The 13233-nt window shown below is 47.1% G+C and overlaps 1 protein-coding gene across 7 annotated transcripts in view; it reads right to left on the bottom strand.

Moving 5' to 3' along the window:
* Window positions 1-4513: 4513 nt before the first annotated feature.
* Gfra1 (GDNF family receptor alpha 1) overlaps window positions 4514-13233 on the bottom strand; it is a 226429-nt gene continuing 217709 nt past the window's right edge. For all 7 annotated transcript variants that reach the window (XM_032892238.1, XM_032892239.1, XM_032892237.1 and 4 more), the window contains 2 exons: window positions 7395-7448; window positions 4514-6623 (listed from right to left, as the gene is read on the bottom strand). In XM_032892238.1, the coding sequence (XP_032748129.1) occupies window positions 6468-6623; window positions 7395-7448 (210 nt within the window). In that variant the 3' untranslated portion in view covers window positions 4514-6467. The remainder of the gene's footprint in view (window positions 6624-7394; window positions 7449-13233) is intronic.

Here is a 13233-nt window from a genome sequence, read left to right as displayed (position 1 = left end):
GTCTGTCTGTCTGTCTGTCTGTCTGTGTCTCTGTCTCTGTCTCTGTCTCTCTCTCTCTATCTCTCTCTCTCTCTCTCTCTCTCTCCCCTCTTCCCCTCTCCCTCTCCCCCACTCTTCAGAAATATTATCAGCTACACCTGAGCAGTAAAACCCCAAATAAACCCCAAATTCAGATCAAACACTTTTCATGCCTAGAAGATGAGGCTGATGCTGGACCATACACCTAACAGCCCTTCCTGGGTGAGGAGGAGATGGGAGAGAGAGGTTGCCTCTACCTGTTTTTGCAACAATCACCACCATGATCATCATGGTGACCATAATTTACTACTGCAAAACAAAACAAAACAAAACTGAACCGTCTAGGTTTCCTATAGTAGGGCATCCATTAGGTTTTCTATTCTTCATCCCAATTCACTTGAACTTTGGGGCCCTGTGGTACACACGGTAGACATCAGTGTCCCTTGTACACATTCAGATTTTTGCTATTTATACAGACCCTGATAAAGATCATCTGTGAGATTGGGAGGGACAGCAGAGAGAAAGTGGTCTGAAAAACTTGTCAACAGGATGATTGTGGGTGATGATGTAATCATGAGGTCCATTAGCTATACTGATGTAGTGATGAAACCCATGAGCTGTGATGAAATGATGAAACCCATGAGCTATGATGATGTAATCATGAACCCATGAGCCATGGTGATGTAATCATGAGACCCATGAGCTATGATGATGTAATCATGAGACCCATGAGCTATGATGATGTAATCATGAGACCCATGAGCCATGGTGATGTAATCATGAGACCCATGAACTATGATGATGCAATCATGAGACCCATGAGCCATGGTGATGTAATCATGAGACCCTTGAGCCATGGTGATGTAATCATGAGACCCTTGAGCCATGGTGATGTAATCATGAGACCCGTTATTTTGTATGCTAACTAAAACAATTTTAAGAGAAGTCCTGCTTTTTGCTATCCCCAGCCAAAGCAGCTCTAGAGTCCCTTCTTCCGTAACACCTAAGCTGGCTCAGACCACTGTGACCTCCTCATTGGCACACCTGTACAGCCAAGCTCATGGACATTTGAGGCTCAGACTGCAGGCAGCTTTGCTGTGTCCAGACAGGTACTGAGACAAGTCTCTTGGAGACCATGTCCATAGTCCACATATTATAAAGAGGGCATCAAGTTGAAGAATTTCACCAACTGGCAAGATTTAATGAAGATTAAAATGTCTCTACGCTCACTGGTCTAGCAGACATGAATCTGTTGGGATTAGCTGGGGCATGCAGTCCCTCTGAGGATGCGTGTTTATGTCTCAGTTCTTGGCAGGAGACATGGGTATCTGATCGCCTTCCTGGACCCAGGGCAACCTCAATATCCTCAGTATTGTAATAATAGTCTACTGAAAGTGTCATTCAAGGCCAGCGCAGCTATGTGGCTGGACAGTTACTGCTGCCATGGGGCAGAATGAAGCCTCTTGGTGTGGGGCAACAGGTATTTTAAAAGTACCTATTACGGGCTGTACCTACAAAGGAAGGCAACAAGCTGGGAGCAGCGGTGTTCAACTGAAACTGTCAGTCTCTGGTCAGGTTCCTGGCATCTTCTAAAAAATGTAAGTGGAAGTGGGGACGGGTAAGAAAGTTCCAGACTGTGAGGGGTTGGGATTTAGCTCAGTGGTAGAGCGCTTGCCTAGGAAGCATAAGGCCCTGGGTTGGGTCCCCAGCTCCAAAAAAGAACCAAAAAAAAAAAAAAAAAAAAAAAAAAGAAAGTTCCAGACTGTGAAGTGAGAAAACCCAGAGAATCCCTTCTATTGATGCTGGTGCTGAGCTTGGCAACTGCCCTTGAGTAAAAATGAACTCCTCCTCATGGCAGTGGGACAAGATGCTGACACCGGCACCTGCCAGAGGCAGACAGCCGAAGTCACAGCTGCGTTGGTCAAATGAGCTTGGAGACAGACCTCAGGGGCTTCTGGGGCCTTGATGACTATCAGCAGGCTGCTGCACTCTGCAGGAAGTTTATTGGAACTGGGTTCCTGTGCCTTCCCCACCCCTCTGGGCTGGGTCCCAGGACTCATCAGAAATGCAGGTGGTGTATCTAGATGATCAGCCACCTGAGCTGCCTCTGGGAGAAAGTATGGACTATCAGAGAGCCCCAAAGACATCACAGGGATCCCCAAGAGGGTGTAGGAGGCAGAGTACCAGTGGAAGAGAGGGATCTCAACAGAGGGGTAGGGGAACGTGTGTCTGACTTGAGGCTCTCATCATCTGGCTCCCGAGACATGTCTTCTTCCACAAAATGAGCATCTGATAGAACACGGCTGGATTTTGGCAGCATTGAGCTTAGAGTGGCAGGTGAAGAATAGATGGGAGGGGGCAATAACAGAAAAGGTAGGCACAGAGGCTTCGGTAAGTGACTGGAAGGTAACAGAACCAAATGCACCTTAAGACATCTCTCCTTGGGAAATCAGAGTCCTGAAGGGTACACTCCAGGGACACAGGCGGTTGCAAACCCCATGGGAATAAGGCTTCTGCAGTAAGACTATTATTCCGAGTTAACAGTTCTTCATGAAGAGCCCTAGACAACAGATTTAAACTTGTTCAATAAAAAAAGCCGTGTCAAGCTCAGGACCTGTCAGATGTGAGATTCCTTGCTCGGGATAAGAGAGAAATACAGCTTCTAGGGTTATCCAGACACATCCCTTGGCCTTTTACTTTAGTTTCTAAAAACCAAAAGCCTCCATTAGTCACCCAGACACTAATTCTAGTGCCCTCTCTATAGAGGACCTTCTGCTATTTCAGGACACTGGCTATTTTTCCTTTTTAAGTGCCTACCTATCAATAAGAAACATCAGCAGAGAGAGGGACCCACCATGACTCCTGTTGCACCTGGATTTTGCTTCACTTCTCCAAATCCTGTGAGCTCAGGGTAACTCGGTGTCATGGTGCCCAGATGATGGCCATTCATTTCCATCTGTTGCCACTGCTTCCTACAAAAATGGGCCTCCCATGGTCTCATTTGCTTAGGTTAAAAGCACAGTCAGAACAGCAGAGAGCAGGGGCGTGGATCTCCAAGAGACCAAGAGCAGCATCCGAAAGCCAGAACATGGACTCATTTAAGCAACCCTCTCTGCTCTGCACTTTGATTCAAATAAGCCATGCATGTCTGACTATATGAATAAAGGCTTACGTTCCAAACAATAGTCCTCCGAGTCCACTATTTTGTTAAGTAATAACTGAAGCAGGTTTATGTTGGAATCTAAGGAAATAATTTGATAATTATATTAGCCCCCTCCCCAGCTTTTATGTCTCTTTTCCTACAAAGAGATCCAAACACACTTCCACCCTTTCTCATTTCGCTGACCCAGCAGATGGGGTGTTTGGGGGTGTCTGATTTAGAGACAAGGAGGCTCATGGGAAATGTGGTGCAGCTGAGAATGAGCCAGCCTTGGCATACAGGCAAAAACAGCTCTGTACAACACACACACATTAAACTCGGGGCTCTGGAGGGTCCTTGTGCTGTGTTTGGATGAACCTGAAGCTATAACTACTAAGTCCTTTCTGTTTAGCTACAAACTATGGAGTTGCCTTAAAAAATAATGTGGAAACCACCCTCCAATTACGTCTAGATAAAATTTGCTTTACTTGATGAAAAATAACCTCTGCAATCTTCAATGTCTACTTTTTCTACTTGAGGTTTAAAAAAAAGAGGTGTGAAAATAAACAGTCAACATTCCGAGTCCCCTCTCTGTTGTGCGCTTCTCCTCTCGTGTGCTCCCCTAAAAAGACTCTCAAACACCATCTGATCAAGGGCATTCAAGTTCAAACAGAATGAATGTGCTTCTGCTCAACGTGGCTCTGTCACCTCTGTCTCTCCCTGACATAGTGCACAACTGTCCGTTAGGATGGCAAAATCAGCTTCACAAAGGACTTTCTGCAAGGAACCCAACCTCAGCAGATGAAACCTGTGTCTGTGACCAGCGAAAGCAGAGGGGCAGGAAGTAGGGAATCACTTCCACTCACTGGGCAGGGCTCCGAGAGGAAGTCGAGAGCATAAAAGGCCGCCATGTTTCCCTGTTCAAGTCTTGAGACAAATCGCTTTGGCGAGTGCGCAGCATCGGTCTGAGGCCACAGCAAAATGGACGGTTTTGCTAATGAGGCCCTTCCCACTGTTTTATTTAATCAGTGACATGTTTTCAAATCGAGGACTTGATAACTCTGATATGCCTTTATCTCTGAAAGGAAATGCGCTTTTTACTGGTGACAGAGCTTTTCAAAGTTTAATTTGTATGTTGCCTATCTATGAGTTCTTGCTGAAGGCTGCCCTTGTTAGCACAGGGCTCCTGTTTCCTCTCTGGTCCTCTGGAGCTAATTACAGCTGCAGTATACTATGGTGGATCACATCCAACCAGACCTTTATGCAATTAGTCCAGTGAAGATACATGCATATACCTTAATTAAAACAAAAGTAGGCTCACTAGGAGATATGCTCCCATTCATGACTGGCATTCTGTTTCGGCACATCGAATATGTTTATTCAATGTATGAGTCTTCATGGAACTTCCCACTGACCAGGTACACTTGGATGTTGGATGCATTCCCCTCGAAAACATTGTGAAGGGAAGAAAGGTTGCTATTGAGTATTTTACATTGGTATTCATTAACATTTCGATATAAACGTACTTCAGACACCAAAGCGTCCCCTCCCGAGGTGAATCATTTTCTCCCAAGGCAAACCTCAGAGAGCAGGGAGGATATCAGGAGACTGTGTGCACCAGGGCTCCCTGCTCTGTGGGAGGGTGAGAGCCAGTCATACTTTTCAAGGCTCAATGGAGGGAAGATTCTCCTCTCCTTTGTTCAGTTTTCAGGAAACATGGTTGCCAGTACGCAACCATTTACAGATTCTGAACCTGAACATTAAAGAGGTCTTTAGCTATACACCCAAGGGTCTGCCCAGGTCAGGAGGAGGGCTCCAGGAGATGGCGTGTGGCTAGTAAGCAAGATGTCTCGGCTCGAGACTCTCCCTCCTGTTCTGTGTATTTTGCCAATCGGTTCACCTTTCCAGACCCTGTGCTCCCATTCTAGATCCATAAACTGCCGTTCCTTTTGCGCGGGACAGTCTGTTATGAAGGTCACAGAGCAATGTACAGGAGACGCTTGATGACCTTGAATCCAAGCTGTTCTACGTTGTGGTCAGGAGCAAAGATACTTCCATGTGCCCTGGCAGGGCTCAACTTGGAAAGAGAGGGCAGCACATCTTCATCCCATCCCTTGTGGCCAGCCAGTCCCAATCAAAGCTGTCTTTGCCAGGCAACATGGAAACCGGTGTCCTGGAGCTAGACCAACTGCCAGTTGTGGCGTCAACAGTGGCACCCTTTGTAAGAATTGAACCATTCCTTACACACAGGCAGCCTTGATTTCAAAACAGATAAAGACACCACGGGCAGGCTGCTCTGTTCCCTCCTGCCTGTCCACAGAAACAGGACGCAGCTTTCTCCTAAAGAACTGGGCTTCTTGGGGCCTGCTTTTGAGGGCCACATGCATGAAGTTGATGTTAGAGCTAGTGTTACTGATGAGAGGAAAGGGCTGCGTGTATTAAACCATCATTAAAACATGGGGTCAGCAATGCTGCTTTCAAAACGTAGAAAGCTAATAGTTGGGAAGCTAACGGTAAGCTAATAGTTGGTGATGTTTGTTCTATATGTGACCTCGTAAGTGTACGAAGCAGTAAGAAGTGTAAGAAGAGTTGACTTTCAGCTACATTCAGCTTCTCACTCAAGCAAAGCTCAGGAGAGTGCCCGTCAACAATCCGGGAGCTGTGCCAGGGCCACACCCACCCTCCTCTACTGGGCTAAAGGACCGGTTACATTTGGAGGTGACCAGGGAATTTGTGGTTGTTGTTGTTGGGGGATCACAGAACGGTCTGTAAATACATAAACACTCTGTGGAGACCATACATGGAAAGGTGAACATTACTACAAGGTAGAGTCTGCCAAGTCCACTCTTGAGGCCAACCTCCACTTGTCATCCACATTAGGCTGCGGTCCTGTCTTCAGAATGCAATGCTGCTGAGTAAGACATGGGAGAATCTTTATCAATAGTATCTCCTGTTCCTAGCCAGTAGAGAGAACAGGGTTCAAGCTGTTAAAATTACCATCATCATCACCACTACCATCATCACCATCAAACACATGATAAGCCCAGCTCGCTTTACAGTCCAGGTTGCAAATGGTCCCCTTAAGCCGCACCACGCCCCAGAGCCTTATGGGTTTGGAATTAGCCCTGTAGCAGTTCTTCAACAGAAGCCCCTGAGGGCCACAAGCTTTCTTAAAAACAAGGAAAGAGTTCCAGTTGGGTGAAACTGCTTCTCAACGGAGCTTTTAAAACTGGATTTTCAGATATACAAGAGGACAGGGACAGAATACTTGGTTTTCTTTTGTCTTTTCATACTGTTTTCCCGGATGCAGCTACGACGTTTCTGCCAACGATACAGATAACAGGGCAGCAAGGGCGGTGAGCATCAGCACCGGCAGTGAGCTCAGACCGCAGCTGGGAGGAGCAGCCATTGATTTTGTGGTTATGTGGCTGGAGGCACCAGCGAGACCATCCTTTCCGAAATCACTCTGTAAGAAAGAATGTTTCATTATCAGCCACAGCACGTGCCCACTCCCTCATGCTGGATTTTACACATGCTCTCTAAGTCCCACTTCCCCTCTCCCTAATGGCCAGCCCCCCTCACATAAAGCTCGCCCGAGTGTTAACCGCTGAGATTAAACTGGCTAACTTTTAGTTTTATGGGACTGGACCATGAACTTTGGTAAGACGTGGATCCTTTGAATCAACTGCTAGCCAATGCTTGCTGTTTCATCCATCATACGTTCTTTCTGATGGGGAATGTTTAAAACCCGGGGGTGGGTTGTTGTCACGGTTTTTATGTCTTTTTCTAGACCACCTAACAGTTCTGACCTCTTGGCTTCTTTCTGACTCTTCCCCCACCGGGCAAGGAAGGCATGAAGAACTGTCTGGGGAGGGGGAGCGCATGGAGAGACAGATGGATCAGAATGACTGTCAGGGACAGACTGTTGCCAGAGCCCTTTTCTGAATCCCTAACCAACCCACCCGAGGTTTCACAGAATCTCAGAGTCTCCTAGCACGGAACAATGGGCTTAGAGCCGAGGCCGACTTTCTGGTAAAGATCACAGCTGTACGTTTAGTTCTAACTTTGCCGTGAATCTTCTTAATTCTGCACTCTCCTCCGAAGGCAAGTCAATGTGGAGTCTGATGAGGTCTTTTCTGGACCCAGGACCTTATCGGCCTTCAAATATTATGTGTTATATTACCCACTTCCAAAGTCTACATCTCTATAAAGCAACACAAAGAGAGATGTCACTTACATCAGAAAGACAGAGGTGTGTGCTACCCGACACATTGGATTTCAGCTTCTGAGCCTGGAGAGAGACAAAGGAGGGAAAAAAGCATTCAGACATAATAGGGAAGAGTAATTAATTGTGATCCATTAATCAACAGTCTAGGGCAGGGCCAGATGATAAATATAGGAGCCACGACTGTGAGCCCCATCCGTAATTTACAACGTTCAAGTGCCTGCCTGATAAAGAGGTAGCAGGTAAGGTTAATTTTAATTATATATTTTATTTAACCAACTGTATTATCATCTGAACGTGGAATCAATATAAGAAATTAATGAGATATTTGGCATTCTTTCTTCTCGGGTCTTCAAAATACACTCTCTGACCCTGCGTGTCTCCGTTCAGGGATGCCCTAATTCAGAGCTCAGCAGCTACCTGTCACTGGTAAGCTGTCTCAGGGATTGCACAGGCAGAGCCGGGACACTGAAGGAGCAGCTTTGAAGTGGTGACTCATTTATCTTTCTGGGTGTTAATTTGGGGAAAGTGCTACTTTAAAACATCACAACAGACACGCCTGCATATTTGTAACAGAGAATCCTGGAAACCTCTTCCTTTGCTGATTTGCCAACTCCCTGCCCCAGTCAACAAACAGCAAGGAGCTCTTACTGTTTCCCCGATGAGCGTCACCGGCACCAGGATGGGGGAGAGAAAAACCAGAAAGAATTCGGTCTCTGGGCTCATGGGGCTGCTTGTTTCCTGGCCAACAATTCCACAGTTGGAGTCAGAGCACAGTGAGGGACTCTCAGATGGATACCCTCCAGGAAGCACATAACCCTACAGACCCTGTGGTAGTTTGAGTAAGAATGCCCCCCCCCCATAGTCTCATGTCTTTGAATGTTTTGGTTCCTAGATGGTGAACTGTTTTAGGAAAGTTAGGCAGTATAGCCTTGTTGGAGAAGGTGCGAGAGTGGAGGTGGGCTTTGAGGTTTCAAAAGTCCACACCAGACCTCCTTGTCTGTCTGTCTCTGTCTGTGTCTCTCTGTCTGTCTCTGTGTCTGTTCTCTCTCTCTCTCTCTCTCTCTCTCTCTCTCTCTCTCTCTCTCTCTCTCTCTGTGTCTGTCTGTCTGACTCTCGGTCTCTGTCTGTCTCTGTGTCTCTGCCTGCAGATCAGGATGTGAAGTTTTCAGCCACCATGGTCCCCCCCATGATCGTCATAGACTAACTTTCTCAAACTGTAACCAAGTCCCTAAGTAAATGCTTCCTTTCATTAAGTTGCTTTGGTCATGTTGGCTCTTCAGCAATAGGACAGCAACTAAGAGACCCCAAAATTCAAAAACTGATTCCAATGTAGTTGCTAGAAGCTTGGCAGTGAAGGCCTTAAATTCTTTTCTTCTTAGCTGGACCAACTCGCCCACCGGGCTTTCACCTGAGGATTCAGTGGAAGGGGCGTTTCCACTACTCAGACAACTGCAATGAACAAACCTTGTAAACTACCCTGTCAGTACGACACTCATTTTACAAACATGGACAATTTAAGCCCAGAGAAATCAAATGGCCCAGGTATTCATAAGCCAGGATGTAACCAAGACTCTGTGGTTCTACAAAAGTATGCTCTTTCAAGTCTTTCTTCAGTCTCTGCCCTCCCCAAAATCCACAAAATCCATGACACCCACCCTCAACCCCAACAACAGCAGCCTTTGACACCCATGGGGAGCTTGTCTGTCAGGAAGGCAAACTCTGGTGAAGAGTCAGCACCTTTGAAATGAAGAGTACCTGAGCAGCCAGCTCCGAGGGCATGACATTAGCACGCTGCCTGTATACTGTGAACCGCCATGACTCATGGAAGATGCACAAGGCTAAAACGACAGCAGGCTCACCCGAGGAGTAATTTGTTGACCATAATGCTGCTGGGAAAGCTTCATAATCTTTACCTATATTTGCATATGCCAGCAGTGAATACGAAATAGAAACCTTTAAACAGGCTTCAAGAACAAGACACTGTGAAGCATCCCCAGGCTGTTCAAAGGTCACTAAATGTTATGTATAAGAAGATCAGAGGGGAAATTGGAAGCGGAATTACACTTACTCGAAAGCCTACTTTTAATCTATAATAATAGGACGCCCGACCCGCTGCTCTGCTACCTACGGAGACTGATGTGTAGAGGACCACGTTTTATTCCTAGTCAAGTTTGGAATTGTGCCCAGACACCCAAATGGGCCTGTAACATTCCACTCTGCCTTTTCTTCACCGGGCCATAAGATACAAAGACAAAATCCCCTCTGAGGGCCTATGCATAACTAATCCATTCACTGACTGGTTTGGGGATGCAGAAGGACCTGTGGGCTGTGATACAGTGTGGCCTTAAGCTTTTTCTGTAGTGTGGGCACAGTATAGCAGCAGCACCCCAGGGGACCACTGCAGTCCCCAAGAGCCTGCAGCTGGGTGCCTGCCCTCTCTCCCTGTCACCTGACAAGCACCAGTGAGCTTGGGATATGCTCAGCAAACTTGTCATCTATGGTTCTGTCACTGTATCCCTGTCACTGCGGAACCTGGGACAGCCTTAGGAGACGGCTCCCATGATTAAATAATTATGATGGGAATTCCAGGAGCTCACCAGAAAGGGCTGCGTCTTCTTGGGTGTCCTCATGGTTTTCCATGCCCATCACTGAGGACCCACACAAAATAAAATGTGTCTAACAGGTCAACACACCCACACCTAAACTGCCAGCTATTGTCTTTACTCAGAGAATGGCTGCAGTGATGATATACTGGCTCTGGAAAAGACACTTAAGAGTATCCCCAAGGCTGTCCCACCAGGGGGCCCCTGTCCCCAAAATAGCATTCTATGTATCTCTCTAACGTTAGCCTGTAGCCTGCAGGGCCATCCTGGTGGGCATAACTACACAAAATGCTGAATCCAAGTGAGAATATGCCGCCCAACTTAGAGAGGTTTCCCATGGTAGCTTTCCCAGCACTGCACTAAGAGGCTTGGGTTTCCACAGGCCAAGGTAGGCTCATAAACCCTGCTTTCAGAAAACACTCAGCAGGTACTGACTGAGGATATCACCAGGAGTGTGAGCAGGGTGAACACGGAAGTCTGGCAGGATCTACCCAAACCTAGCAGGGGACACTGTAAGGTGTGTGGCCCTAGGGAGAAGGTGAAGGCAGATGGATCTTGGACAATAAAATCACAAAGACTGCACCCAGACGTGAGATGCTTTAAATCCCTCACTGATAAGATACAGGCCAAAGGGCCCATGCAGACCCTGGAATTAGCTACAGACCAAGGGTTGTCTAGAACCCAGGCCGCATGTGATGGGCAGGCAGAGGCGCAGAACGAGACTCACAGATGTGAACAGCGGTTGGATGCAAGGTTAGGCATTTTGTATTCAGCATGAGTCCCAGTGACCTTTGAGGATCAGAAAACATACACTGCAGACCCAGGGCCTCCGTAAGAAAATATGGGCCTTAAAGCCCATTCTACAAGCCCCAGAAACCACTTAACTCTACATGTTGATTTTCATCCTGAATGTTTTTTTTTTAAAAAAAAAAAACAAAACATCATTAAACAATCAGTCATGCTAGTCAGCTGTGATGAATTCACATGTAAAATGGCAGGGTGTCCCCCATTCCAACGGCTGTTGAGTGGTTGTCTAGTAAGACTTACTTCATTTGCTGAAAACTGAGATGGAATGAAGGAAGTTAAAAGACACACACACACACACACACACACACACACACACACACACACACACAAACACAGAGACACATACACATCACATGCACAGACCCATACATCACACACACAGATGCCCTCACACCACAGACACACAAAGAACCCCCCCATACCACACACCATACACACAGACTACACACAGACACACAACCACACAAACACAGCAAACACAGACACACACACCACAGAGACACACACATACTACCCAGACAAACACATACACCACCCAGACAAATACACCGCATAGACACACACACACACACACACACACACACACACCACAGAGCCCCCCACACACTACCCAGACAAACACATACACCACCCAGACAAATACACCGCATAGACACACACACACACACACACACACACACACACACACACACACACACACACCTCTACCTCCTGAGACTTGATAGAGAGTAAACTAAGATCAAAAGTGGAAAAGCAGCTTTCATCAGCAAAGTATAAACTGGTAAAGCCAAGGTCCGTAAAGAAAAGCTGACACAGGGTATGAGGGTCTGCTGTGGTCCCTTGCTACCTGATAACGAAGGGACGTACAGTCACCTGACTCGGGGCTTAGGCAGTCCACACCTTCATGGACACTAACGTAGCACTCAGTGGCTCTAACACAGGCTACATCTCTAAAAATAGGGAGGAAAGAAAAGTCTATTCTGTTTTCGTAACAGTTAATGTGAATGATTATTACAGTAGGCTGGAAAAAATTAATTATTTAATGACCTTTGTGGAAGTGCGTTTCCTATCAGTTAATCCCTGGTCCTGTGATTCGGGCGAAGACTCCTCCTGACTCTGCTTGGTGTAAAATGCCACCGTCTAGATGCAGCACCTTGAGGGTTTTCATCTCACGGGTTAAAAAAGGGCGAGTGGACGCTGGGAGAGTTTTCCCTACAGTCCAGAAATCGACAGACAGCCCAGGAACTTGCCCTTTAGAGTCTCCATAAGCTTTGTCCCTCAGCAGCTGTTACAAAATTGTCCCTGGCGGTAATCAACAAGTCCAGGCTTGTCACATAATAGAATTTCCAGGGCTCTGTAATTGGGAGGCCAGACCTCACCAGACCCTGGCACCAGAGGGTTAATAAATGCATTAGATGCTGTTAACCTCTGGTACCTGGAGGCAGAGAGGCCCTCTCTGCCTTTCACCCCAGCCATCAGCATTTGCAAAGCCAGTCTTGGTGCCAACAGCACTCCAGTGCACAGCACACGGGGCACACATGTAATTTATAGCTGGCGGCCAAGTCCCCACCTGCTTCTGCCCACAGTGGTCTCTGCAGGACTTGGGGGACAGCGCAGGTCTGTGAACAGCATGCCTGGCCTGTTTATGGAATCGGAGACTTAAAAGTGCGAGCATGCAGAGCCTGGCCTTTGCTGCCCCAGGACTCCATCTCTGCGGAGAAGCCAGTGTTTAATCTCGGGTTTTTAGGCAGCTGTCAGCCAGCAGGGCACGGAGCATTTCTCTGCTCTCCTCCATGCGGGAGAAAAGCTGTCCGTTTGTTCTCCGCTCTAACTCCAGGAAATAAAACCAGAAGAAGCTCCCAATCCAATAGCCACAGACTGTCCAGGCTGCTGCAGCCAAACAGGCATAATTAATGTGCTCTGGTCCCTTTCTCCCCTGCTTTACTGATTAGAGAGATTTGCTATATTAGGAACCTGTTTGCCTAATGACAGAATACAAGCAATAAACAGAGAAGCACACAGGCTGTAAAACACAGTCAACTCTGCTCTCGCTAAGTACCTGGCTCTATCTATCACACTTGTCAATACCAGCTCATTAGCACAGGAGCCTCTTCCGCAAGCATCCATTGGACTCTGGCTGGGGTGGGGGTGGGGGGGCGCTGCGAGAGATCTTTCTGAAGGAGTGGAGACGTGAAAGTCCAAGTTCAAATGTGCATGTTTGGCTTTCTCTTCTGAGACCAAACAGACAGAGAAGGGTGTGTGCCCAATCCCTTGAGGAACCGAGAAGGCTAACTTGCTACACAGGGCCCATTTCTCAGATGGTACTTGGATCACGGGCTCACCTGAAGGTGTGCATTTACGGTTAGCACTCATTACGTAACAAGTCTGCTGTGTATTTGGATCTGCATCTGCCCAAATGAACTTCTGCACGTAAAAAG

The sequence above is a fragment of the Rattus rattus genome, chromosome 2 (assembly GCF_011064425.1).
Source record: "Rattus rattus isolate New Zealand chromosome 2, Rrattus_CSIRO_v1, whole genome shotgun sequence".
Taxonomy (NCBI): domain Eukaryota; kingdom Metazoa; phylum Chordata; class Mammalia; order Rodentia; family Muridae; genus Rattus; species Rattus rattus.
The sequence above is the reverse complement of the archived record's forward strand: the minus strand, read 5'-3'. Positions and strand labels throughout refer to the sequence as shown.